At 36.6% G+C, this 24,685-nt stretch overlaps 1 protein-coding gene across 3 annotated transcripts in view; it reads right to left on the bottom strand.

Annotated features, from left to right (window-relative positions):
• The window catches only part of LOC148952481 (telomerase reverse transcriptase-like), a 55,224-nt gene that overhangs the window by 12,615 nt on the left and 17,924 nt on the right, over positions 1-24,685 (bottom strand). For all 3 annotated transcript variants that reach the window (XM_089088972.1, XM_089088973.1, XM_089088974.1), the window contains exons 2-5: positions 24,195-24,543; positions 17,200-17,416; positions 4,889-5,847; positions 2,356-2,899 (exon numbers count right to left, since the gene is read on the bottom strand). In XM_089088972.1, coding sequence (XP_088945098.1) covers positions 2,356-2,899; positions 4,889-5,847; positions 17,200-17,416; positions 24,195-24,543 — 2,069 coding nt within the window. The remainder of the gene's footprint in view (positions 1-2,355; positions 2,900-4,888; positions 5,848-17,199; positions 17,417-24,194; positions 24,544-24,685) is intronic.

The following is a 24,685-nucleotide window of genomic DNA, read 5'->3' as shown; positions in this document are numbered from 1 at the left end:
CATGAAAGGAATGAGTATGGTCTATGGTTGTATATCCAAACCGTTCTGCAAAAAGGTGTTCAGTTTTCTCAAATTTTGAAGAAGAAGAAAAAGAAAGTTTTTAAGCATTTCGCAGCAATACTTTTTAGAGCTTCAAATATGAAAAAAAACGTAAAAAATACAGCGTGTTGAGGAGCAGTTTGGCTTTAATTTGGTACATCCATGCAGTTAAGCACTTTGCTTGTTTGTAGGCCTGTCTGTTTACTTTTTCTAAACGAGTGAGCCGACTGGGCCAAAACTTGGCAAGTGTGACTTCTCTTACGGAAGAAAATTAATAAGGGAATATATGGATTGGGGGGGGGGAATAATAAATCATCCTGCGTCTGAAGCGCTTTTACTTTAAATGACCCATGACCCTCTCTGACAGGAGAAGGTCAAGATGGGGTTGGGGAAAGAGCTTATTTGCAAGAAGTATTAGATTTCATCAAAATATTATAATATTAGACACTCTTTGAATATATTCACCTCCCAAGAAGGTAGGGGGAGGGTTTAATTTACCCTCTTTGATGGCATCCAGGTAATCAGTATATTTGAAAGAGAACATTCCGAGTAAATTGTATTTCCAGTTAAATCAAACTGCCCATATTTTCGCTTATGGTGTAAAAAAATCTAGCTGCAAACTATCAGAAACTTTGGTAAAGAAAGGATATATTCACTCCTATGGAGTAAACGTGGTTAATTCTTTAGTGGAATCCAAAGATGTTTCCAGAGACGTTCACCCAGCTTAAAATTTGAAATAATATCGACGAAACAAAACATTTTTAGGAGAACAATTGAAAGGCTGTACAGATAATTTTTATACTTTGGAGGGGTTCTGGGGAATAATTTAGAGATTGAAACGGGGGAAAATATTTACCAACTATGGTCTGAGGCTAGCTTGTTTTGCGTCATTATGCTATAGAGTATATTACTTTGTAATGTAGTCTTTGAGTATAAGGTTTTGATAATGGTTTATCTCTTCTTTTCTAATCATCGAACACAATTCTGAAAACTGCAACCAGTAGCTCGAGATTCGTTAGAAGATTTTGGACCTCAAATAACGTCAATTCGGAAGAAAAATCAGATCAATAATCCAAATTACAAGTTTCATTCCTGTGACAAAATTAAGTAGCAACTTATAAGGAATGCGCTGAAACTATAAATTGAAAAGTGGGTACTGAAATTAGAGAAGTGGAGGGAAAGCTGCCCCCCCACTGCCCATGCCTAGTACCTCCACTGATAAATACCATTACAAATAACAACCCAAATGAAAAAGTAATTTGCAAAACAAGAAACTTTTGACAAGTTAAGCATCTAATGAGAATAACCAAGCAAACGCGGTCTCCATAAAAACATGCTCGTCTTTTCTTCCTTCTACCAAATTTCGTAACTGACCACATAACCTAGTTGGGAGGAAAGAGGGCTGAGGATCTACTCCTAGAAACGTGAAGATTCCAAAGCCTTTTCATACAGTTTTCTCTGTTTTTGATATTTTTCCCCAGTTTTTTTTTCTTTCAAATTTTGCCTCCACCTTGGAATAGACTCTTGTATGCATGCCTAGTTTATCTTTAAGATTCTAGACTCGCCTAAGAGAATATAATTATAATACAGTAGGATATGTTAAAAGACTATACCTAAAGGTTTGTAACAAATAGTAAAAAATGCTTATAAACCAAGACAAGGACCAGTGACGTATTTTGAGAGGGGGAAGGGTATTTGCAATCATCACTTCTCAAGATGTCCAGATTTTTATGAATTTTTCTATCACCTCCTATATTTTCAATATAACATGCCTTTTGACATACCCATTTATTTCCTAATTCCTCCCCTCCTCTACTTTCCTTCAAAAATGCTTGATCACTTTCAAAGTTGTTTCATATATATATATGTCTGGTGTATCCGATGGACCCAGTTAATAAATCAATGCCTTGCGTAGCTCATAACTTTATATCTTTTAATTCCAAAGTAGAAGAAACTAGATAGAGACAATACTGCTTTCCTTTGCATAAAACGAATATCCAAAGGACATTAAGCATTTTAATAAACACAATTATCAGAGGCAGTTCAAATTTTGACAGTAATTTAAGGTGTTCTTCAAGAAGTACTTTTCAAAGTAAAAGCCCAATTTGAAATTTTGACAAAAAGAATTTATGAGCCATCTGAAGGGATACTTCCTATTATGTAAAAATGTCAGTTCGGTACTCGGCACTTTTAAGGTAGAAAAACAAATAAAGACGTTTTGGCATCAAGAAAGCAGTATTACCTACGCCTATTTACTCCAAGTTTCACCTTTTCTTGAGATTATTATCCCAATACGTTTAATGCAGGTTGAATTACCTTCGCACATCGTTTTCATCACTACTTAGGTACAAATAATCATCAACACCTCTTAGCATTAGTCTACATGAATCCCCTTCAAGTGGCCACTCGATGTAAAGTCTATTGAAATATCCCAGATATATATCACACAGAGCACCAGACAAAGCCCAACCTTGTGGTAGCCCTTCAGTCATTCTGTAGAAGTTAGTCCCTTGATTCAAGATCACATTTTGGATACATGTCTCAACATATTTAAGGGTACCCACTATGTTAATATCTCTTATTTTGCTTGCCGAGACAATTACACACGAGTTTGGTAACTTTTCAAAGAATCTTTCAACATCATGAACTTGATGTGCGTAATAATGACTTTTCGCTTTCGACTTCTTACCAGGTGTTGCAACAGTTATTTTATATGCAGAACAAAAAGAGCCAAAATATGGTTCATATTCCTCATCATAATATCTCCACAAAAGATCAATCATTTGCGTATGTTTGATAGAACCATAGGCATCTTTAACATCGGAGGAGGCAAAGTAGATTTTCTTGATATTAGATTTCTCTGAAAAAAAAAAAGAACAGAAATCACATCATAAAAACATAGAAATAAGACTATATAAACATAAGCAAATACTGTTCTGATTGCCGTGGGTGCATATAAAGTAGTCCTGTTGGGGCTGGGACCCGAGTTATTTATCAGATATATATCCATTTGTTTTCCATAGCCCCCCCCCTCCTCCTTTTCTTTAGCTAATCGTTGTGAACTATTTTTCGCCCTTTTGACGCGATAAGCGTCATGGCGTGACTAAACATGGTCGTGAATAAAGACAAATGCTCGGTCACGACATTTTCTTTTCTTCGGAATACTCAACCGTCTTTTGAACCTCCTATCGCTTCCGAGCTAATAAGTCATAAAATAAATTTACTTGGTGTGGTGACTTCTTCTGACCTCTCATGGTGGGAGAATACAAAGACAATTGTAAAAAAAACTAACGGCGCAATCCAAATGCTAAAAACACTGAAAAAATTTCGAGTTCCTAAGGAAAACCTGAAACTAATATTTTGCACTTTCATCCGGCCCTTAGTTGAATATGCTTGTCCGGTTTGGCACTTTGCCCTTACACAGGATGAAACTGATATAATTGAACGAGTTCAGAAGAGATCTCTGCAAATCATTTATGGCAGTATCCCTCTACCTTACTCCTATTACCTCAAAGAATTTAAACTTGAATCCCTTTCTTCCCGCCGAGAAAAATTATGGCAAAATTTGGCTCCTCCCTCCTCCAACATCCCATCTACCGATCATTCCTTCCCCTTCCATTCCACCTTTTGTCCCTATAAGATCTCGTCCCCCCAGGGAAGTCGCTGAGAACGTTCCGAAACTGACCCCAGTCCACTGTAACACCATGCACTACAGTAAAAGTTTTGTGAAGTAATACAGTCATCTCTGGTTATTCTATTCTGTAGTTTATTTTATCCTGACGAAGTTTTATCAGACAATTCAATTCTCATATCAAGTGTTATCCTTTAGTTTAGTTATACTAACAAAATTTTATGAGAAAACTTTATTTTGCTATTTATGACTAAGAGATATCATATTTGGGCTCTGCCCACGAGAGTTATGTTTTGTTTTTGAATTAAATGAATTTGAACTATGATCCAAACACCGCAACTGGGTAAGAAGTCATTCTCTGAGCCCACAAAGATCTTTCTTCGTTAGGGATGAAATTGACTATGAGAGAGCAAAAGGTAAAACTGTATTACATTTGGTTAGAAGGGTGGCTGCCTCTCGCCTACGATTAGTCAGAACATCAATTGATTGCTCCCTCCAGTGCGTACACTTGAAAAGGATTTATTATTTTTTGCTTCAGTAAATTTTGTGTTTTTGTTCAATAAGTAAATTTCTGTCTTTATATTACTGGGTATTCATTATTTCAGGCAAGAGTGGTAAATGCCTGATATATTGCTCTGGGAGTACTAACCTTTAAGTTGAGCTGGGTATATCTTACCGAAGAGGGTGCCCAAAGGTATAACATTAATAGATTAAAATGGTTCTGCCTACATGTACCAACATCACATCTAATAATGATTCTAATTTATCCTTCTCAAATAAACTTAAAATAAAGCAAAAATAAAAAAGGATAAAAATCACCTTGCTTCCCCTTTTTTCTTTCCGTCACCCAAACTATAAAATTGAACCAAAACCTACCAACCAATAAAAAGCAGCAGAACACTGAGAGCCAAACCCTATGGCCCAATAACCTTTGAATTTAACTTAATGAAAAAAAAACTCATAGTTCACTCTCAGACACATCTGAACATTCCCCCTAACGCAAATCAGAACCACCCATGCCCTTTTTATTTCTCCTTCAATAATTATCACAATATAAACATTTCAAAAAGGAACAAAGTACCGAGAATACTTACCCAAAGACTGACGAAAGGTCTTCCATCTTTTATGAACAACCACCACCCATGCCCTTTTCTTTCTCCTTCAATAATTATCACAATATGAGCATTCAAAAAGGAACGAAGTACCGAGAATTCTTACCCAAAGACTGCCGAAAGGTCTTCCATCTTTTATGAACAACCACAGAGTCTGGTTTTGTAGGCACTCTACATTGAAAATTTGCAGCCATGGCCTGCAATACAATAAGCGCATCATTCTCCAATACCCTTGCAGCAGCATCACTCGGCTTCTTCACTTTCGTAATCATTCTTGCACAACCATCAGGTTTTGGTATCCATTTAACTACACCAGAGCAATGAAAATCTTCAAGTCTACTTTCTGCTGATGCTTTATTTATCACTTTAAGTTTTTGATTCTTTATCATATCTTGAGTGTTTTTTGCTGATTGTTTCAACCATGCAATTTTGTGATAATAGACTAGGTCATATGATGCTGCTTTTTTGCTAATAACAAAACAGGAACTGGTAATAAAAGGCACAAAATACGCTAATAACCACATAATTAACTTCCCAGCAGCACACTGCCGCACAGAATCAGTATAATCTTTCGTCCACTTAAAATAAGACCATTTAATTCCTTCCATTGCTTCTTGTAAATCAAACTCTTGATAATAAGTTCTAAAAACAATCTTTTTTACTTTTGCTTTTAAAATATGAATATTACACCGACCACCAAGAAGAGACTTGGGCAAACAAGCATCAATTATTTTTTTAATAAAGTTAAAAATATGTGTTTTTGATATCTCACTAAAACTTCGGGCTTTGTTGATGCTCTTTTCAAGAAGAAAAGGATGAACCGCTTTTAAACTATCACAAAATGAGTTAAGAGCAGGTAGTGCATGATCAAGGGCTTCTCTACATTCAAGATGTACCGTTTTATCGCTCCCAATATCAAGTCTTTGAATTTGACGAAGAAGAGCAGCTCCATTGCATCCATCAATAAGATAACTGAAATCGAGTTTCGTTTTCCATTTGACAGACTTGATTTTGTTTAATATTAGAATGGCCCGAGGATCATAAGGCCGTCTTTTATCAAATGATCTGAAAAGTGAAATAGAAATTTTAACTTGGATATTTAGATGAAAAAAAATAACATCAATAAGTACATAAACAACTATGCGGTTGTTCTGTGAACTATATACATATAAAAAAGGAAATAGTCCATCTTAAAACCATGCTCTGCAAAAAGATTGTCAAAATTCGATCTGGCTTGTCTCTGGAGCTGGGCTTCGCTGATCCAGTGCCATTTTTGTAATTTTAAATAAAGCCCAGATAATATTTTTTGCCTTTTTTGGCTGCTGCAAAAAGACAAGTAATGATGGCCGGTCCGGCCAGAGTGAGAAATTTTGGTTAAAATGTTAGATTTTATTCTAATTCGGCGAAGATCCTATAAGAATATGCCCCATTTGTTTTGTGGTGGCGCAGTGAGCTTGACCTGAGCTTGGTAATACGGGACCCAGAGATCAAACCTGACTGTAGCAACACACTGCAGGGCCGACGGAGAGACCTTAGTAGTCAAGAAGCGCCGTTAATCGGATTATTCTACTTACTTGAAGATGCCCCATTGCATCCTTCAATGATATAGACTAACTGAAATCAAGTTTCGTTTATTATTTGACCGACTTGACTTTGTTCAGTATGAAAATGGCACGAGGATCATAAAGCTGTCTTTTTATCAAATCATCTGAAAAGTGAAACGGGCTTAGAAAGCATTACTACTACTACTACTACTACTGACAACTCACCGCAGCACCAAGCCGCCTGAGGTCAACACAGCTATGCACGCTCCTCCTCCATCCTAATATATTCAAAGCCTCCCTCCTTATACCCTCTCAGGAAGTTCTTATTTCCCTTAAATCTTTCTTTACGACATCCTCCCACCCCAACCACGGACGACGAGATTAGAAAGAATTATGAAAGTTAATAGAGTTGATAGATGCACAATTGACTATCCAAAGGAAAACTTATAGTTAGATGAAAAAGACTTTACCTTTTCCCCCTTTTTGAAACTGCAAAATTTCACAGTGGAGAAATACACATAATAATTCATTGGTAAGAAAAAAAAAATCATTTATAATCTTTTAAACCCTCCCCCTCCCTCCCTTATGAGACAATTTTTACAATATTGAACTTAAATAAGCAGGCAGTGTTCCCATTTCCTTATAAACCGGAATGGTAACTTGATTTCATATATTTAACTGAAAAGGATTTTCAGCAATTGGAACTAATAAATATGAAATTAGATTAAAATCAATCACTGAAATCTTAGATGCCTTGAGAAATAAAATCAAGTTCGATAAAACAACATACAACTGACCTTTTTATCTATTTCTAGTTCTATGGGCATGAAATATTTTTTTGACACCAAAACGCTCTACTCTTATCAAGTTCTTACCTTCTACGCCTTTTTTTCTTTTTCTTTTTTTACGCTGTCTACAGGAACATAAGATGAAATCGTAACTTATTACCAATTTTACAGGTTTGCAGAAAAATTAAAAGAAGTGTTTCATTCATTGGGTAGTTGAAGGTAGAAGTACCCCTTGGAAAAGTTTTTGATTTATGATGTTGCGGGAGCAGTGCTTTCGAAAAAGTCGGAACCTCCGTATTATCCAGAACACACTCAAAACGCTTGCTCTGTTTCCTCGGGAGAAAAACCGGTACCAAAAAGTCATAAGAGTCAAAGCTCTTAAATGTTTTTGGAAAGTATAGATTCATAACTCAAGCAAGATTCATATTTCATGTTCACTTTCATTAGGTTAGTGGTGCTGTCCAAATATTTACTCCCCCCCCCCCCCTAATGTGCAAAATTGTAGCCCAAATTATATTATTATATAAACTAAAGGTTGTTATATCTCATTAAGATTAACCTAACTTCACTTCTTGGGTGTGTTTCGTTTAATTAGCAAATGCCAAAATTTGACTTTTTAAAAAATTTTCAAAAATTTTGAATTTATGGCATTTTGAAAAATCTTTTTTCATTTTATTTTCACTTTTCTGTCCGTTTTCACTCAGTAAAAGAAAAGTGTTAAAATGAGATGGGCAGAACATCTTGATGATGTGTTGAACCGTGACAAAGCTGTGGGAAATGACAACTTTTTTTGACAACAAGCAATATTCATTTTACGAAGAGGAGTTAGAGACAGTACTAAAAGGATTAATAAATAATAAAGTCTCAGTTGTTGCTGGGTTGGTAAAAAGAATTGCGGAAATATTATGGTTGCTAAATTAAGAATAAACGACGCAATATTATGAATACGATTTCTGAAAAGGGCCAAGTAATTGTTGGAAAACTCTTATTAAAGCCCTTTATAAGAAAGGTGATAATCCTGAATGGGGTAGGCTAATTACAGAGGCATTTAACTGACTTCTGGAGGAAGCAAATTACTTAATGTAATACTTATCAGACTAAGAGATGGTGCTGATAAAGTTTCAAGAGAAGAACAGCTTGGTCTTAGGAAGAAGAGAAGATATGTAGACAAAATTTTCATTCTTAGATCAATTATAGAGAAATGCCTGAATCTTCAGACCTCTCCCTTCCTAAGTCTAAGATATTAAGAACAGGCATTTGAGTAAGCCGATAGAAAAGCTTTAGTGACCGTCTTGATATGCTAGATAAGTACATCAAAGTAATTAGTGGAAGTTATGGTAGTAATATCGCTGCGATTAAGGTAGGAAGTGAAATTATTAGTTGGTTTGATGTGAAAGCAGAAGCTCACTAAAATAAAGGGAGAAGGCGAAACTCTCCCAGGCTTCGATCAATTACATTATTTGAGCATCCTTGACAAAATGCTAGCAGAATGAATGAATTTTTGGAGGTTCTGAGGGTTCAGGATGCAAAAATAGGTTTGAAAAGTGATGTAAAATAGACGAAGTCACTTAGACTAGAAATAAATGAGGTTGAAGAAAAGGTGATCATAGGCAGCGCAATCGCGCTGCCTAAGTAAAGAACGATGTTGGAACAATGTGTTGTTTATTTATTTATTTTCTTTTTTTTAGGCCAGGGCAATTCGTATCGAAGTAGTTGTCGTAGAAACTTCGAAAAGAGCTCATTCGATTGGAGTTTGGTGTGGCTTGTGCCCTTTTTAATAGTCAAAAGTGATTGGAAGGCAACGAAAACCCCTTACGCGCTCACCATTTGCCCAAACACATCGAATCAAAATTCTGAGATAGCCGTTGATTTCCAGATAGAAAATATCTTTTTGAGGAGGATACTCCCCCACAGCCCTCAGGGCACGGGTTGTACGTTATGCCCTGGGGACATATAAGATTTTTATAGAAAGCATTGTTGTAGAAACTTCAAAAATGGCTCATTCGATTGGAAATTCAAAGGGCTAGTGCCCTTTTTAATAGTCGAAAGTTATTGGAGGCCAACTAACCCCCGTCTCAGACCCACCTTTTCCCCAAACACCTGCAATCGAAATTTTGAGACAGCCGTTTTGTTCACGTAGTTGAAGGTTCTAGAAACAAGGTCTTTGAGGATGGCTACCCCCCCCCCCCAGCCCTCAGGGCAAGAGTTGTAAGTTATGCCCCGGGGGCATATAAGGTTTTGACAGAAAGCTTTGTCGTAAAAACTTCAAAAAGGGTTCATTCGATTGGAAATTAAAATGGCTAGTGCCCTTTTTAATAGTCGAAAGTGATTGGAGGGCAACTAACACTCCTTCCACGTGCACTGTTTCCCCAAACACATCTAGTCAAAGTTTTGAGATAGCCATTATGTTCAACGCAGTTGTAAGGTCCAGAAATTATATCTTTGAGCTGGACACTCCCCCCCACAGTCTTCAGGGCAAGGGTTGTAAGTTATGCCCTGGGGGCGTATAAGGCTTTTATAGAAAGCGTTGTCGTAAAAACTTGGAAAAAAGCTCATTCGGATGGAAATTCAAAGGGCTAGTGCCCTTTTTAATAGTCTCGAAAGTGATTTGAGGGTAACTAACCCCCCTCTCACGCCCACCATTCCCCCAAACATTTTTGGTGAATTCTTATCAATTTTTCTTCCATACCAGGACACTTCGTATCGAAGGAATTGCCATAAAAACTTGAAAAAGGGCTCATTCGATTGTATAATGGAGTGGCTTGTGCCCTTTTTAATTGTTGAAAGTAACTGGAAGGTAACTAACACCCCTTCCACGCCCATCATTTCCCCAAATACGTCCAATCAAAATTTTGAGATAGCCATTTTAATCAGCGTAGTTGAAAATTCTGGAAACGAAATTTCTTAGCATATTTTTGAGAGGATGACAACCGCCCCCCCCCTATAGCCCTCAGGGCAAGGGTTTAAAGTTATGCCTTATGGGCATATAAGGTTTTTATAGAAAGCGTTGTCGTAGAAACTTCAAAAAGGGCTCATTTGATTGGAAATTGAAATGGCTAGGGCCCTTCTTAATAGTCGAAAGCGATTGGAAGGCAACCAACACCCCTTCCATGTCCACCATTTATCCAAACACATCCAATCAAAATTTTGATAGCCATTTTGTTTAAAGTAGTTGAAAGGTCTGGAAGTTATGTCTTTGAGGATGACACTCCCCCCACAGCCCTCAGGGTAAGGGTTGTAAGTCATGCCCTGGGGGCATATAAGGTTTTTATTGAAAGCTGTCGTAGAAACTTGAAAAAGGCTAATTCGATTGGAAATTGAAAGGGCTAGTGCCCTTTTTAATAGTCTAAAGTGATTGGAGGGCAACTAACCCCCCTCTCACGCCGACCTTTCCCCCAAACACATCCAATCAAATTTCTACAAAGCCATTTTATTCAACGTAGTTAAACGTTTTACAAGTTAGGTGTTTGAGGATGATAACCTTCTCAGAGCCCTCAGGGCAAGGGTTGTAAGTTATGCCCTGGGAGCATATAAGGTTTTTATAGATGGCGATGTTGTGGAAACTTCAAAAAGGGCTTATTCGATTGTAAATTCGAAGGCCTTGTGCCCTTTTAATAGTCGAAAGTGATTGGAGGATAACTAACACCCCTCTCACACCCACCATTTCCCCAAACACATCTAATAAAAATTTTGAGATACCCATTTTGTTTGAAGTAGTTAAAAAGTCCGGAAACTATGTTTTTGAGGATGACATTCCCCCAACAGCCCTGAAGGCAAGGGTTGTAAGTTAAGCCCTGGGGGCATATGAGTTTTTTTTTATAGAAAGCGTTGCCGTAAAAACTTCAAAAAGGGCTCATTCGATTGGAAATTGAAAGGACTAGTGCCCTTCTTAATAGTCGAAAGTGATTGGAGGGCAAGTAACCCCCCTCTCAAGCCCACCATCTCTCAAAACACATCCAATCCAAATTTTGAGATAGCCATTGTGTTCAACGTAGTTGAAAGGTCCGGAAATTATGTCTTTGAGGATGACATTTCCACCACAGCCCTCAGGACAAGGGTTGCAAGTTTTGGCCTGGGGGCATATAAGGTTCTTTATAGAAAGCGCTGACGTAGAAACTTCAAAAAGGTCTCATTCAGTTGGGAATTGAAAGGTCTAGTGCCCTTTTTAATAGTCGAAAGTGATTGGATGGCAACTATCCCCCATCTCACGCCCACCATTTCCCCAAACACATCCAATCAAAATTTTGAGATAGCCATTTTGTTCAGCGTAGTTGAGTTCTGGAAATTAGGTCCTTGAGGATACCAACCCCCTTCACAGCCTTCAGGGTAAGGATTGTAAGTTTTGCCCTGGGGGCATATAAGGTTTTTATAGAAAGCGTTGTCGTAGAAACTTGAAAACGGGCTAATTCGATTGGAAATTGAAAGGACTAGTGCCCTTTTCAATTTTGGAAGTGATTGGAGGACTACTAGCCCCCCTCTCACGCCCATCATTTCCCTAAACGCATCCAATCAAAATTTTGAGATAGCAATTTTGTTACACGTAGTTGGAAGTTCTGCAAATTAGGTCTTTAAGGATGACAATCCCCCAGACCTCAGAGCAAGGGTTGTAAATTATGCCCTGGGAGCATATTAGGTTTTCATAGAAAGCGTTGTCGTAGAAACTTCAAAAGGGCTCCTTTGATTAGAAATTGAAAGGGCTATTGCCTTTTTTAATAGTTGAAAGTGATTGGAGAGCAATTAACGCCCTTCTCAACGCCACCATTTCCCCAAACACATTCAATCAAAATTTTGAAATACCCATTTTGTTCAATGTAGTTGAAAGTTCTGGCAATAACGTTTTTGAAGAAGACAACCCCAACATAGTCCTCAGGGTAAGGGTTGTAACTTATGCCCTGGGGGCATATAAGGTGTTTATAGAAATCGTTGACGTAAAAACTCAAAAAGGGCTCATTCGATTGGAAATTGAAAGGGCTAGTGCCTTTTTAATAGTCGAAAGGGATTGGAAGGCTTGATATTTTTATAATAAAGAGCGATGTGGGTACAATGTATCTTTTTTTTTAGACCACGGCACTTCGTATCGAAGTTGTTGTAGAAACTTCGAAAAAGGTTCATTTGATTGAAAATAGAAAGGGCTAGTACCCTTTTTAACAGTTGACAGTGATTGGAGGGCAACTAATCCCCCTCCCAAGCCCACTCTCCCATTTGCCCATTATGTTTAAAAACTAAATGTTGCCTTAAGAGTACATCAAAATGCACTGTGTTAATCCTAATTCCCAATAAGTCATCTCAACAGTATCCCACGAACGACTGAGGGTATTATGTTCAAACGCTCGGTGCTAATTCTGCTCTTAAAATTTAACCAAATCAAAATAGCATAAGTGTATCCAAGCTATCAAAGAAAGTAAACAGATTTTTTTTGCGAATGGTATTAAGTTTTATTTTTCGGGTCAACTAGGGGAAGTATAAAACTAAATCAAACACTACTATTTATGTCAAAATTTTTAAAAGGGTGTTTGTTGTTAAAAATTGTTGAAAAATTTCTCCAGTATATAAATAGCAGGCCGAACTATAGATTCTTAAAAAAAAACCAAAAAGATTAAAACTATTATTTTATATTTCCCTGAAAAGACTATGTCAACATAAAACGAACAGAAATTAATTTTAAAAAATACTTTTTCCACAAAATAAGTTTTTTAAAGAAGAGTGAAGAACTCCATTAAACCAAAAATGAGCAAAAATAAAATCAAATAATATACCAAGCGTGAAAATACCACAAATCAGCATCGATAAATAAATGAAACCCAAATCGAACAGAAATCATAGGCAGCGCGCTAGCGCTGCCTAAGTAAAGAACGATCTGGGCACAATGTGTTGTTTTTTGGTTTTTTCTCCATACCCGGGCACTTCGTATCGAAGGAGTTATCATAGAAACTTCGAAAAGGGGTCATTCGATTGGAATTGGGAGTGGCTAGTGCCCTTTTTTATAGTCGAAAGTGATTGGAGGGCAACTAGCACTCACCCCCCCCCCACGCTCATCAGTCCCCCAAACACAACCGATTGTAATTTTGAGATAGCCATTTTGTTCAATGTAGTTGAGTTCTGGAAATTAGGTCCTTGAGGATGCCAACCCCCTTCACAGCCTTGCCCTGGGGGCATATAAGGTTTTTTATAGAAAGCGTTGTCGTAGAAACTTGAAAAACGGCTAATTCGATTGGAAATTGAAAGGACTAGTGCCCTTTTTAATTTCGGAAGTGATTGGAGGACTACTAGCCCCCCTTTCACGCCCACCATTTTCCTAAACACATCCAATCAAAATTTTGAGATAGCAATTTTGTTACACGTAGTTGGAAGTTCTGCAAATTAGGTCTTTGAGGATGACAATCCCCCAGACCTCAGAGCAAGGGTTGTAAATTATGCCCTGGGAGCATATTAGGTTTTCATAGAAAGCGTTGTCGTAGAATCTTCAAAAGGGCTTCTTTGATTAGAAACTGGAAGGGCTAATGCCCTTTTTAATAGTTGAAAGTGATTGGAGAGCAATTAACGCCCTTCTCAACGCCACCATTTCCCCAAACACATCCAATCAAAATTTTGAGATAGCCATTTCGTTTAATATAGTTGAAAGTTCTGGAAATCAGGTCTTTGAGGATGACAAACCCCTCACAGCCCTCAGGACAAGGGTTGTAATTTATGCCCTGGGGCCATATGAGGTGTTTATAAAAATCTTTGACTTAGAAACTCAAAAAGGGCTCATTCGACTGTAAATTGAAAGGGCTAGCGCCCTTTTTAATAGTTAAAAGGGATTTTAAGGCTTGACATTTTTATAGTAAAGAGCGATGTGGGTACAATGTATTATTTTTTTTTTGTTTAGACCACGGCACTTCGTATCGAAGTAGTTGCAGAAACTTCGAAAAGGGTTCATTTGATTGAAAATAGAAAGGGCTAGTACCCTTTTTAATAGTTGAAAGTGAATGGAGGGCAACTAATCCCCCTCCCAAGCCCACTCTCCCATTTGCCCATTATGTTTAAAAACTAAATGTTGCCTTAAGAGTACATCAAAATGCACTGTGTTAATCCCAATTCCCAATAAGGCATCTCAACAGTATCCCACGAACGACTGAGGGTATTATGTTCAAACGCTCGGGGCTACTTCTGCTCTTAAAATTGAATCAAATCAAAATAGCATAAGTGTATCCAAGCTATCAAAGAAAGTGAACATAATTGTATGGTGAATGGTATCAAGTCTTCTATTTCAGGTCAACTAGAGGAAGTATGAAACTAATCGAACATTACTATTTGTGTCCAGATTTTTAAAAGGGTGTATGTAGTTAACAATTGCTGAAAATTTTCTCCAGCATATAAATAGCAGGCCGAACTATAAAGTCTTAAAAAAAACTAAAATATTTAAATTGTTATTTTATTTTTCCCTGAAAAGACTATTTAAATATAAAACGAAAAGAAATTAATAAAAAATACTTTTTCCACAAAATATGTTTGTTAAAGGAAAGTAAATAGCTCCATTAAACAAAAAAAGAGCAAAAATAAAATTAAATAATCTACCAAGCGTGAAAATACCACAAATCAGCATCGATAAATAAATGAAACCCAAAACGAACAGAAATCATAGGCAGCGCGCTAGCGCTGCCTAAGTAAAGAACGATCTGGCCACAAAGTGTTTTTTTTTGGTTTTTTCTCCATACCCGGGCACTTCGTATCGAAGGAGTTGTCGTAGAAACTTCAAAAAGGGCTCATTCGATTGGGAATCGGAGTGGCTAGTGCTCTTTTTAATAGTCAGAAGTTATTGGAGGGCAACTAGCTCTCCCACGCCCATCATTCCCCCAAATACATCCAATCAAAATTTTTAGAGAACCATTTTGTTCAGCGTTATTGACTTCCAAATAGCAACTATGTTTTTGAGGAGGACACTCCCCCAAAACCCTCAGGGAAAGGGTTTTAAGTTAGACCCTGGGGGCATATAAGGTTTTTGTAGAAGGCGTTGTCGTAGAAACTTCAAAACAGGCTTATTCGATTGGAAATTCAAAGGGCTAGTACTCTTTTTAATAGTCGAAAGTGATTGGGGGGCATCTAGCCCCCTCCCCCCACCCCCATAATTCCCCAAAACACATCCACACCAAATTTTGAGATAGCCATTTAGTTCAGCGTAGTTGATTTCCAGATAGAAAATATGCTTTTGAGGAGGACACTCCCCCACAACCCTCAGGGCAATGGTTTTAAGTTATGCCCTGGGAGCATATAAAGGTTTTTATAGAAGGCGTTGTCGTAGAAACTTCAAAACAGGCTCATTCAATTGAAAATTCAAAGGACTAGTACCCTTTTTAATAGTCAAAAGTGATTTGAGGGCAACTATATAGAAGGTTTTTATAGAAGGCGTTGGCGTAGAAACTTCAAAACAGGCTCACACAGTCCAGATTTTTCAAAGGGTGTATGTTGTTAAAAATTGCTGAAAATTTTTCTCCAGCATACAAATAGCAGGCTAAACTATGAAGTCTTAAAAAAACGAAAAGATTTAAAGTGTTATTTTCTTTTTCCCTGAAAAGACTATGTCAATATAAAACGAACAGAAATTAATTAAAAACTTTTTCCACAGATACATTTTTTAAAGAAAAGTAAAGAACTCAATTAAACCAAAAATGAGCAAAAATAAAATCAAATAATCTACCAAGCTCGAAACTACCACATATCAGCAATGATAAATAAATGAAACCCAAAACGAACAGAAATTACAATAAATAACTGAGTCAAACTCAAAACGAGCAGCAATTTACATAAGTTGGGCGCCAAATTCCTACGCCTTCCCAAGGCAAGAACAAAATTTGCACTTTACTGAAAAAAAAATGCAAATGAATGTGCATTGTCAGTTTAATATACATATACTGATATTTAGTAATCAAAATGTTAAAATAATTTGATTTATTAAAGATATAAAAGTAAAAACATTTACATGTTTTCCAGAGGAAAAGTCAAAGGATAGTCTTAGGTACTCGTTATGCTGGCATTATATCAAACAAATAATTTGCAAAAAAAAATGTGGTTCGATCACACTTTCTGGGACAATGATGAAAGAAGGGTTGAGATAGCTAGGCGACGTTTTACAGATGAAGGATAACAGACAGCCATAAATTGTCCTTTCGGCCATCCATTTAAGATCAAACCAAAAGCAAGGCAATCTCAAATAGGTCGAACGAGGTTGTAAGGAAGGATTTAAAGAAGATTAGAACTTCATGGGAGGGAGTAAGGACTGCAGTTGTGTTGGTCTCTGGCGGCTCCATGCTGCAGTGAGAAGTTAATAGTAGTAGTAGCAGCACTCAAATTTCATCTTCTTTATATTGACATACAGATGAATCGTTTCCATCATTTAAAAACGATACGATAGCCCACTTAGAACAGGGCTTTTATTTTCAAAATCATTATTAAATATTTATAGCAGCATTTCCCTTTGGGAAAGGCTTAACTTGGTGATAGCTAATCTGGCTTTAATTACTAAGCTAAATAGACTTACTTCTTTTTACCTTATCAGTAGATTTGGATAAAGATCGTGAGAAAGGGCTTACCAGTTTTCCAACTTTCCTTCTTTTTTAGGTTTTATGTTCTGCCGGTATAAATAATATATGGGGAGCAAAGTTTTCTAAGAAAATATGCTAACAGTATTTTTTTTTTATGTCGTTTAATACATTTTATTTCGTATAGTGGTATAAATCCTTCTGTACGCGGGGAGAGGGGGGGGGGGCAACTATGGAAAATGACAAGAAATAAGGAAAATATAAAATAACTTGGAAAAAAGGAAATGAATTAAAATTGGTTTGAAACTAACGTCTCAGGCGTCAAGTTGATAAAGTCCATTCAACAGGTAAATGTATACTGTCCTAAGACATGAAATGTTCTGTTATTTCTAAGATACAGGCACTTGGCAATTTTTAACTTTGGTGGGTCATCGATACACCAAAAAAGCCAACAACACAAATAGTAATGTCCAGTAACTCGTCGACACTACTAAGGTATAAAAAAAAACCACCAGCCAAATTCATGTCTTTTAGGCTTATGACATCAGTTGAGCTCAGGTTACTAACCTTTTTTTCTTAATCGTTTTCTTATTATTCTTTTTGACTGTTTGAATAAGAGCATTTCTTTTGGAGACTTTCCTCTTTTTACAAGTAGTTTCTTTGCCAAATGTTGAGCACAATTCATCATATTTTCTTTTCATTGCAGCTCTTTCTTGCAGCTCAGATGCTTGAGATCGTCTTAGAAAAGGAAAGCGTGATACATGAACGATCGGCATCAGTTTCCCTACAAGAGCCAAACATTTTAAAAACAAAAAAGGTTTACCTACAACACCCTAACTTTAAGGAGCATATTCAGACTAGGGGATCAGTGTAAAAAGTGAAGGAATGGACACTCACACTCTTATGACTGAAGGATTTACAAGGAAAGGAGAGGGAGGTATGGAAGATGCCCCCCTCCCATTCTCCTTCTTTTACAAGCAGCTTTTTTTTACAAATATTGATCACAACTAATCACATTTTCTTTTCATCGCAGATCTTTCTTGCAGGTCATATGCTTGAGATTGTCATAAATATACAAAGCTCAATGCATGAATAATCAGCATGTTTCCCTATGAGAGCTAAATATTTTCAAAATAAGACTGTAGGTAACTTAGTCATTTTTCTCCCCTTAAACCTTGCCGTCCTTGTTCTATCTCAACAAAAATTTCTACTTTACCCAATAAAGCATTTTCAGGAAATATATTAACGAACTTCTGTGTTGTATATATCTAAAATTTTAACAAGTGCTTCAATTCTATCCATTATATTTTTTTTCTATTAATTTTATATAAGTCACTTCATGAGCATACTATATTCTGTTTCATTTCCTGAAAGATCATTTTTGCATTTTATTTGACAAAAAATTGTAATCAATTCTTCCATTTATTTCGATAATTTTTGTTGAATTTCACCTCTTATTTTGAAGTAGTGTTGTTAATGTCCTACATTTAGAACTGTTCATTGTTGAGCTGCAAAGCAAATTTGAATCTATCAGAGATTGCAATAGCATCTCATGATAAAATTTTATGTTATCTTAACCCCACTAAGAATATTTCCCCAAGGAAGAGGTGATATATTATTACAAGCCATTAAACGATTCTCGTTGGATCAATGCATCTCTCAACATGCATATGTCTCTTAAATCGAAAAGTGTTTAGAAAAAGTATAAATGGGACAAATACTTATATCCTTCAGCCATTCCATTTCTCTTACTTTTTTTCCAATTAACCATAAAAGGATATTAATTAGCTTTCCATATTTTCTACTTGTGCACACCGAAAAGAAGGTAGCTTACTGTAAACTAAAGGAATGTGGCATGTGCAGGTCTTTGGCACATGCCACATATACATGTTCCTGAAATCTAAAGAAAGGACTCCTGACAGGCAGGGAAAGTGTCCAAAATGTGGTGATTAAAAAAAAGTAGTACATTAGCCTATTCTGAGCTACAGGGTAAAAAGATACACAAGAATGGAAAAATAGTTTTGGGCTCAAGAAAGCTTCTATATGCTTTATTTTCTTTAACTGCTATTGAACATTATCAAGATTAGTACCAAGTACCTACAGAAAAAGTACAAGACAGGAGAAATTTCTAAGCCAAGTATTATTATGCCTCAGTTATACAATACAACAAACTAAAACTTTTAATTTTAAATTAATATCGAAAACTTTAATAATAAGCTTTTTTTGTTGTCTCCTTTTGGACAGCATGATGGGCTTTCCCTTTAAGAAATGATTACAGGCTGCACAAGGGACAAAACACAGCCACCTCTAGTATCTAAAGAAATAGTTTTTGTCAAGAAATGATAGTACTTGAAAGCTATCAGGAAAACAAAGAATTTCCCTACATTATGCTCTTTAGAGAGAAAGAAAAAACATCTAAGAACGATAATACACTAGTTACACTGAAAAAAAAGTTTTTGATCTCAGAAACATTCTTACTATTCCCACACTTTACACAAATACTTAGAAATCTCCCATCAGTCGTTTTTGTGTGTGTGTGTTCAATAGCATAGGCATATATAACTGTCTTCTTGTATAATGACATAAATCTAGATGGGATTTTTAAAACAATATTTTCGGTGCTAAAAAAAAAAATAGAATTAAACAAACGTCATTAGCTTTGAGGAAGTCCTTGTTGCATCTTTGATCATTGCAAGAAGTTGTACATGAAACACAAATTTTAGTTCTTAAACCGAATAAGAGTTAATTTAAACCTCTTGTGTAATGAGATAACCCCTCTTCTGTGCTTGAAAACACTAAAAGAGAATTTAACAATTCCAGGAAGTTTCCAATGCAGCTGTACAAAGGGGTAACCATATTTAAAGTATAAAACTTATATTTTAAACATTTACAAACAATCCAATTCTCTCCAAATACTCTCTATTACATCTAGTAAATTTGTCCCACTTGTGCTTTCACTACTGGAAAATTTATCGTTATCTTGAGAAATGGCTGGCAGGCCCTTCTTTTCTTTTCCTCGAACCTCTTCGGTGTTGCCAACTGCGTCTTCTTTCATGCCTCTTTTCATCAGAAATAAGAAGAAGTCGCACGGAGCCAGGTCAGTCAAGCAAGGCACGTGGGCTAGCCGAACAACGTCATTCTTAGTCATAGACTGGCAAACAGAACTGGCTGTGTGTGTGGGTTCATAGTTGAGTTGGAAGAACCAATATCCTGTCTGTCATAAATCTGGGCTTTTTTTTAACTAACAGTGATGTGCAATCTTTTTAAAACTTAAAAGTCAAAGATAGAACTAACGGTCTGACCTGGAGAATAAACTCTGAATGTACTAAGCGCTTGGCATAAAAAAAGAAATCAATATTGTTCTAATGTTTGATTTGACTTGAAGCCATTTTTGACAGAGTGGTGATGACCTCATTAACTGGGTTGACTGTTGCTTTGTATCTGGGTCTTACCAATAGCATAACATTGGAAATGACCTTTGACGAAAACTCCAATTGACTTCAAGGTAATTTTTAAAGCATGACTCGTTTCAAATCCATTTTTTTTTTCATGTTAAATTTGATTAAACCGAGCTCCAAAATATACCACAAATCTGTAACAGTAGCTCAATTATCTCTCGGCAGCCTGTAAGCAAAAGCTCCCAAATTTTATCCAACATTTTCGTCATGTTTGGTATCTGAGGGTTGTCTTCAATTGATATGCCTTTACTTTTAAAGTGAGCAAACCACTCGACCAATCCAGTTTTATCCATGTCATCCTCCTTGTAAGCTATTTTTAGCAGTACAACAGCTTCAGAAGTGTCTTTACTGAGTAAAAAATAAAATATCACAGCAGCATGTTCATTTAAACTAGTCATCAGAAAAGAGATAAGAACCCTGGAACCCAGTCATCACAAAAGTAAAACACTCACTGCAGAGGAGAACAACAAGCCAGGTCGTCATTACACTAAAACTGCATTGGCAATGAGTTGCAATATGAACACCTAGGAGCATAAAGACCTACTACAGAAAATCGCGCACCACAATACCATTCTGGTTTCTTTTGTGTACTGAAAGTGACCATTTCTGTGACTTGAAAGCGATACCAAGGCTTAGACTAACTCTTGGATCAACACATGTTTGGAAAGGATTTTATGACACTTGATCTGTCTGCTTTAAGTCTTTAGGGAATTGTCCAGAGTGACTGGTGTCACCCCAACTTACTAGGCATTTTGTAGCTTGTAATATCGTAGACTGTCGAAGCTTCAGACAGTGTGCGTGTCAAAACCTTTCTCCTTTTCGGGAACTGAGCAAATTTCTTGAAATAACTGCAACAAGAGACACTTTTTAAAATAAGTCACGATTCTAGAAGGGTTTGTACAGTATAAAATCTTGGATGATATTAATCAGTTATGATGTCAAAGCAAGGAAAACAGTCAATTCTAGACAACTTTTTGGTTCAAAAGCTAGGCAAGTGTAGCATCGGTTTTACGCCTCACTATCTGTGGAAGGGGACGGGGGGTTACCATTGGGTCTGGGTCCCAAATTAAGAAAAAATTTTATAAATGTAAGCTTTGATATGAAGTTTTCAAAAGTTATTTACATGGTCCATGTTTACAACTGTAAAAGTTCTCAAAATAACGAGGCTCGTTTGAAATAGTAGGAGATATATTAGCATCGATTGAAGTGCATAGCCCAAAGCCTAACACAAACACAAAAAATATAAGCATTTCCACCAAAAATGATATAAGAAGCTAGGTCAATAGAATTAGATGACCGTACACGATATCAATTGCTTCAGAACCCTTGAAATTCCCTGTCTAACTACAGCTTCTCCTATTCAGTTCACAAGAAGCAGTGCAGGAACGAGAAGAGATTTTTCAGTCGTACTCACATAGAAGAATTCCATTGGTTAGTACTGTCAAATACGATGAGGGGCTTTCTCTGTAAATATTGTACACTGTTTACCGTTCGAGGGGATGGAGGCTCCAATCAATTGAAAATTTGGTAAATGAGCTCCTTGTAACTTTTACTAAGCTACCTGGAAAGGACGGCGACTTGTTATGTCATGAAAATAATCAGCGTCACCGTAATTCAGTTGTTGCGGACAAATATTTATTTCTAAAATATAATAGCTCTAAAAACATCATTTTAAGCCTTTTAAATAATGAAGCCAGCAAGTGCAGGAAAAAAGAGCAAGAGTGAAGCCAAGTGTAGAATCAATTATTTTCTTGGGTCTACAGGACGCTGCTCTTTGTGACCATCGAGATGATGGAGAATTATTAGCAGAGAGGGACCAATTGAAAAATGAAGGGAACTTTCGAGAACTTTTAATTTACCATGTAAATAGTGGTAACATCACTTTAAAACCACATTTGGAAAAATCAGATTGAATGTTGTGCTGAAGATATTCTTAATGAAATACTTGCAAAAATTCTTTCTGCCAAGTTCTACAATATAATTGTTGATGAAGCAACAGATGTTTCACACAAGTCACAACTAGGTATTGCCCTTTGCTACAATCACAATTACACAAGACTTGAGGATTTTGTTTGTTTTTTAGACCTACATAAAACATGTTACACAGACAGCAATGTAACCTTCAAACCAATCAATAAAGGGAAACTCTTAGAAATGTTGTATTTGATTTTTTTTATTTCTTGGGCTAGACTTGAAAAATTGTGTAGACACAGCCAGTGATGGATGTGCTATGATGGTTTTCGAACATTGTGGTGCTGTAAAAGAAGTTCAAAAGGTAGCAAAAATCCCCTGTGTTGCCAATGTTCCAACCATGTTCTAAATCTTTCTATGTCAAAAACTTTGTCTGTCCAGGGTGATAGAGACTCCATGAGAGTAATAAAAGAAATAGTTGCTTTTTTGTGTTTCTGCAAAGCGCAATTATGTTTCAACCAGAGTAATGAAAGCAAAGCTATCTAGCATGTCCGAAATACACAGGATTTTAAGACGATTCCTAAACGCAGTTTGTAGCAGAGCTCCCCAAAATCGTGGAAGCTCTTGAGATCATTGGTGGTTGGGCAGAATCGACAAGTGGAGCAAAAGCGAAATTCTTATTGAATGCAGTCACATCCTCTAACCTGATGGTAACCATTTACACTCTTATTAATACATCCGGACTGATTTTACTGCTCAGTCAGCCAATTCAGAAAAAGAGCCTGGACCTTGCGTCTGCAGTAAGCTATGTTAAGGGCCTTCTTGCCTAGCTGGATGTCAAGCATCAGTAGAGTGAAACCAAGTTCATAAAAGCATTTGACAAGGAAACTAAATTAGCAACCAAACTAGATTTAGAAATAAAAGTCCCAAGGATAGCGAAAAAGCAAATGAATTGGATTGATGTACCATTCAGTTCACACAAAGAATTTTATAGATGTTCAGTTTTTATTCCTATGCTGGACATGATTGTTTCTGAATCAGACAATGTTTTTCCATAGAAGCTCTGGACACTTTTAACCTCAGCATTTTCTTGCCAATAAATTGTATGGAAACAAAAAAAAACAACAATCTGTTGGTATGACTCATGACTTGTCAGTGCAATACTGGCCAGTAATTAGTTTTCAGATCCCAATCAGTTTGTGAATCTGCCCTGACTGGAGAAGCAACAACAGGACACACTCGGTGGCTTTGTCTGAGCGACAGCAATGCAGGCACAGATAGAATACCTAAAAATCTAGGGAGAGCTTTGCATAAACACAACTGCAATGCTGATATTTCTCCAAATATTCCAGCACTCTTCCCAATGCCTGTCAGTGTGGGGTCAGTTGAAACAAAGTTTTTCTACCATGAGAAGATTGAAAACATGTCTAAGAAATCAAATGACAGAAAAAAGACTCCCCAGACTTGCCCTTTTTCATGTTCACTATGATATTGTCATGAGTGTAGAAAGTGTCATTAATATATTTGCTAATAGTGGAAATAGAGGGCGAGAATTTGTTCTATAATATTGATAGTTTTTCTATAAATGTAAATTTGTGAACAGCTTTACAGAACTGACAGCTAAATGACAGATAGAAGCAGAGGCATGCGCAACTTTTAATATCAGTAAGGTGCCTAAGGCTTAATTAAGAATGGGATTTCTTTGCAACAAAATACTCCCACTCTTCCTAAAATCCTGGATCTGTCCTTGTGTATATGAAACCGTAAGCTATACAAAAAACTATGGGTTGATCCCACTTTTTAGGGCTGTATTGAAAGAACGTTTGAGATGGCTTAACCACGTTTTATGAATGAAGGATAACAGATTGCCAATGACTGAGCTTTCCGGCCTTCCATCTGTGCCCAAACAAAAACTAGGTCATCTCCAGATGAGGTGGGAAGAGATGAAGAAGGGACATAGGGGAAACCAGAATTTTACAGGAGGGGGTAAAGAGACAAGCTTTGATTAGACTGGGGGTGGAGGAGGAGTGTATGTAGCTGTTTTGACCTCAGGCAGCTTGTTACTACAGTGATTTGTTTGCAGCAGAAGTAGTAGTCATATAACAATAAGCAAGGAAATGATACATTTTTGGAGAACTAACATTTAAAGAAGAAAAAAAGATAACATGATCCTTTTTACTTGTTAAAACTTACCAAAAACATGAATTAGGACACCAACATGATCAATATAAATTGAGCTGCAGTCATATAATAGCTGCATTAGACCATCACCCAATGCTTGGCAGAAATCATCCCAATAGCAATTACGAATCAATTGAAAAACATCACATGAAGTTGAGCCAATTTTGTTAGCGCCACCAGTCCCATTTGATAATAACAATTTAATTGAGTCTTCAAGTAGCTTATCATATACAATCCATCCATTTGTGATAATTGTGTTTTTGGATGAAACTTTGGCTATGAGGTTTGCTGGTAAAAACTGTCTAAAAAGACTCACTTCTTTGTTTGGGTGAAGGAAACGAAGACTATTTTTTGGCCTCATCTGAAATAAAAAATGAAAAAAAGAGAAAAAGAAAAAAGAGTACACAGTACAGGGGATCCCTTCTTTAACATTTTTTTAAGACACTAAACATGCTGAAATTAGGATCGTTTCAGAGAAGTTTTGAAGCCCAATCTTGTTTCAA

Source organism: Artemia sp. Qi Xiang Cuo, chromosome 5, assembly GCF_049724085.1.
Source record: "Artemia sp. Qi Xiang Cuo chromosome 5, ASM4972408v1, whole genome shotgun sequence".
Taxonomy (NCBI): domain Eukaryota; kingdom Metazoa; phylum Arthropoda; class Branchiopoda; order Anostraca; family Artemiidae; genus Artemia; species Artemia sp. Qi Xiang Cuo.
Note: the sequence above shows the minus strand (reverse complement) of the source record. Positions and strands in the feature narration are given on the sequence as shown.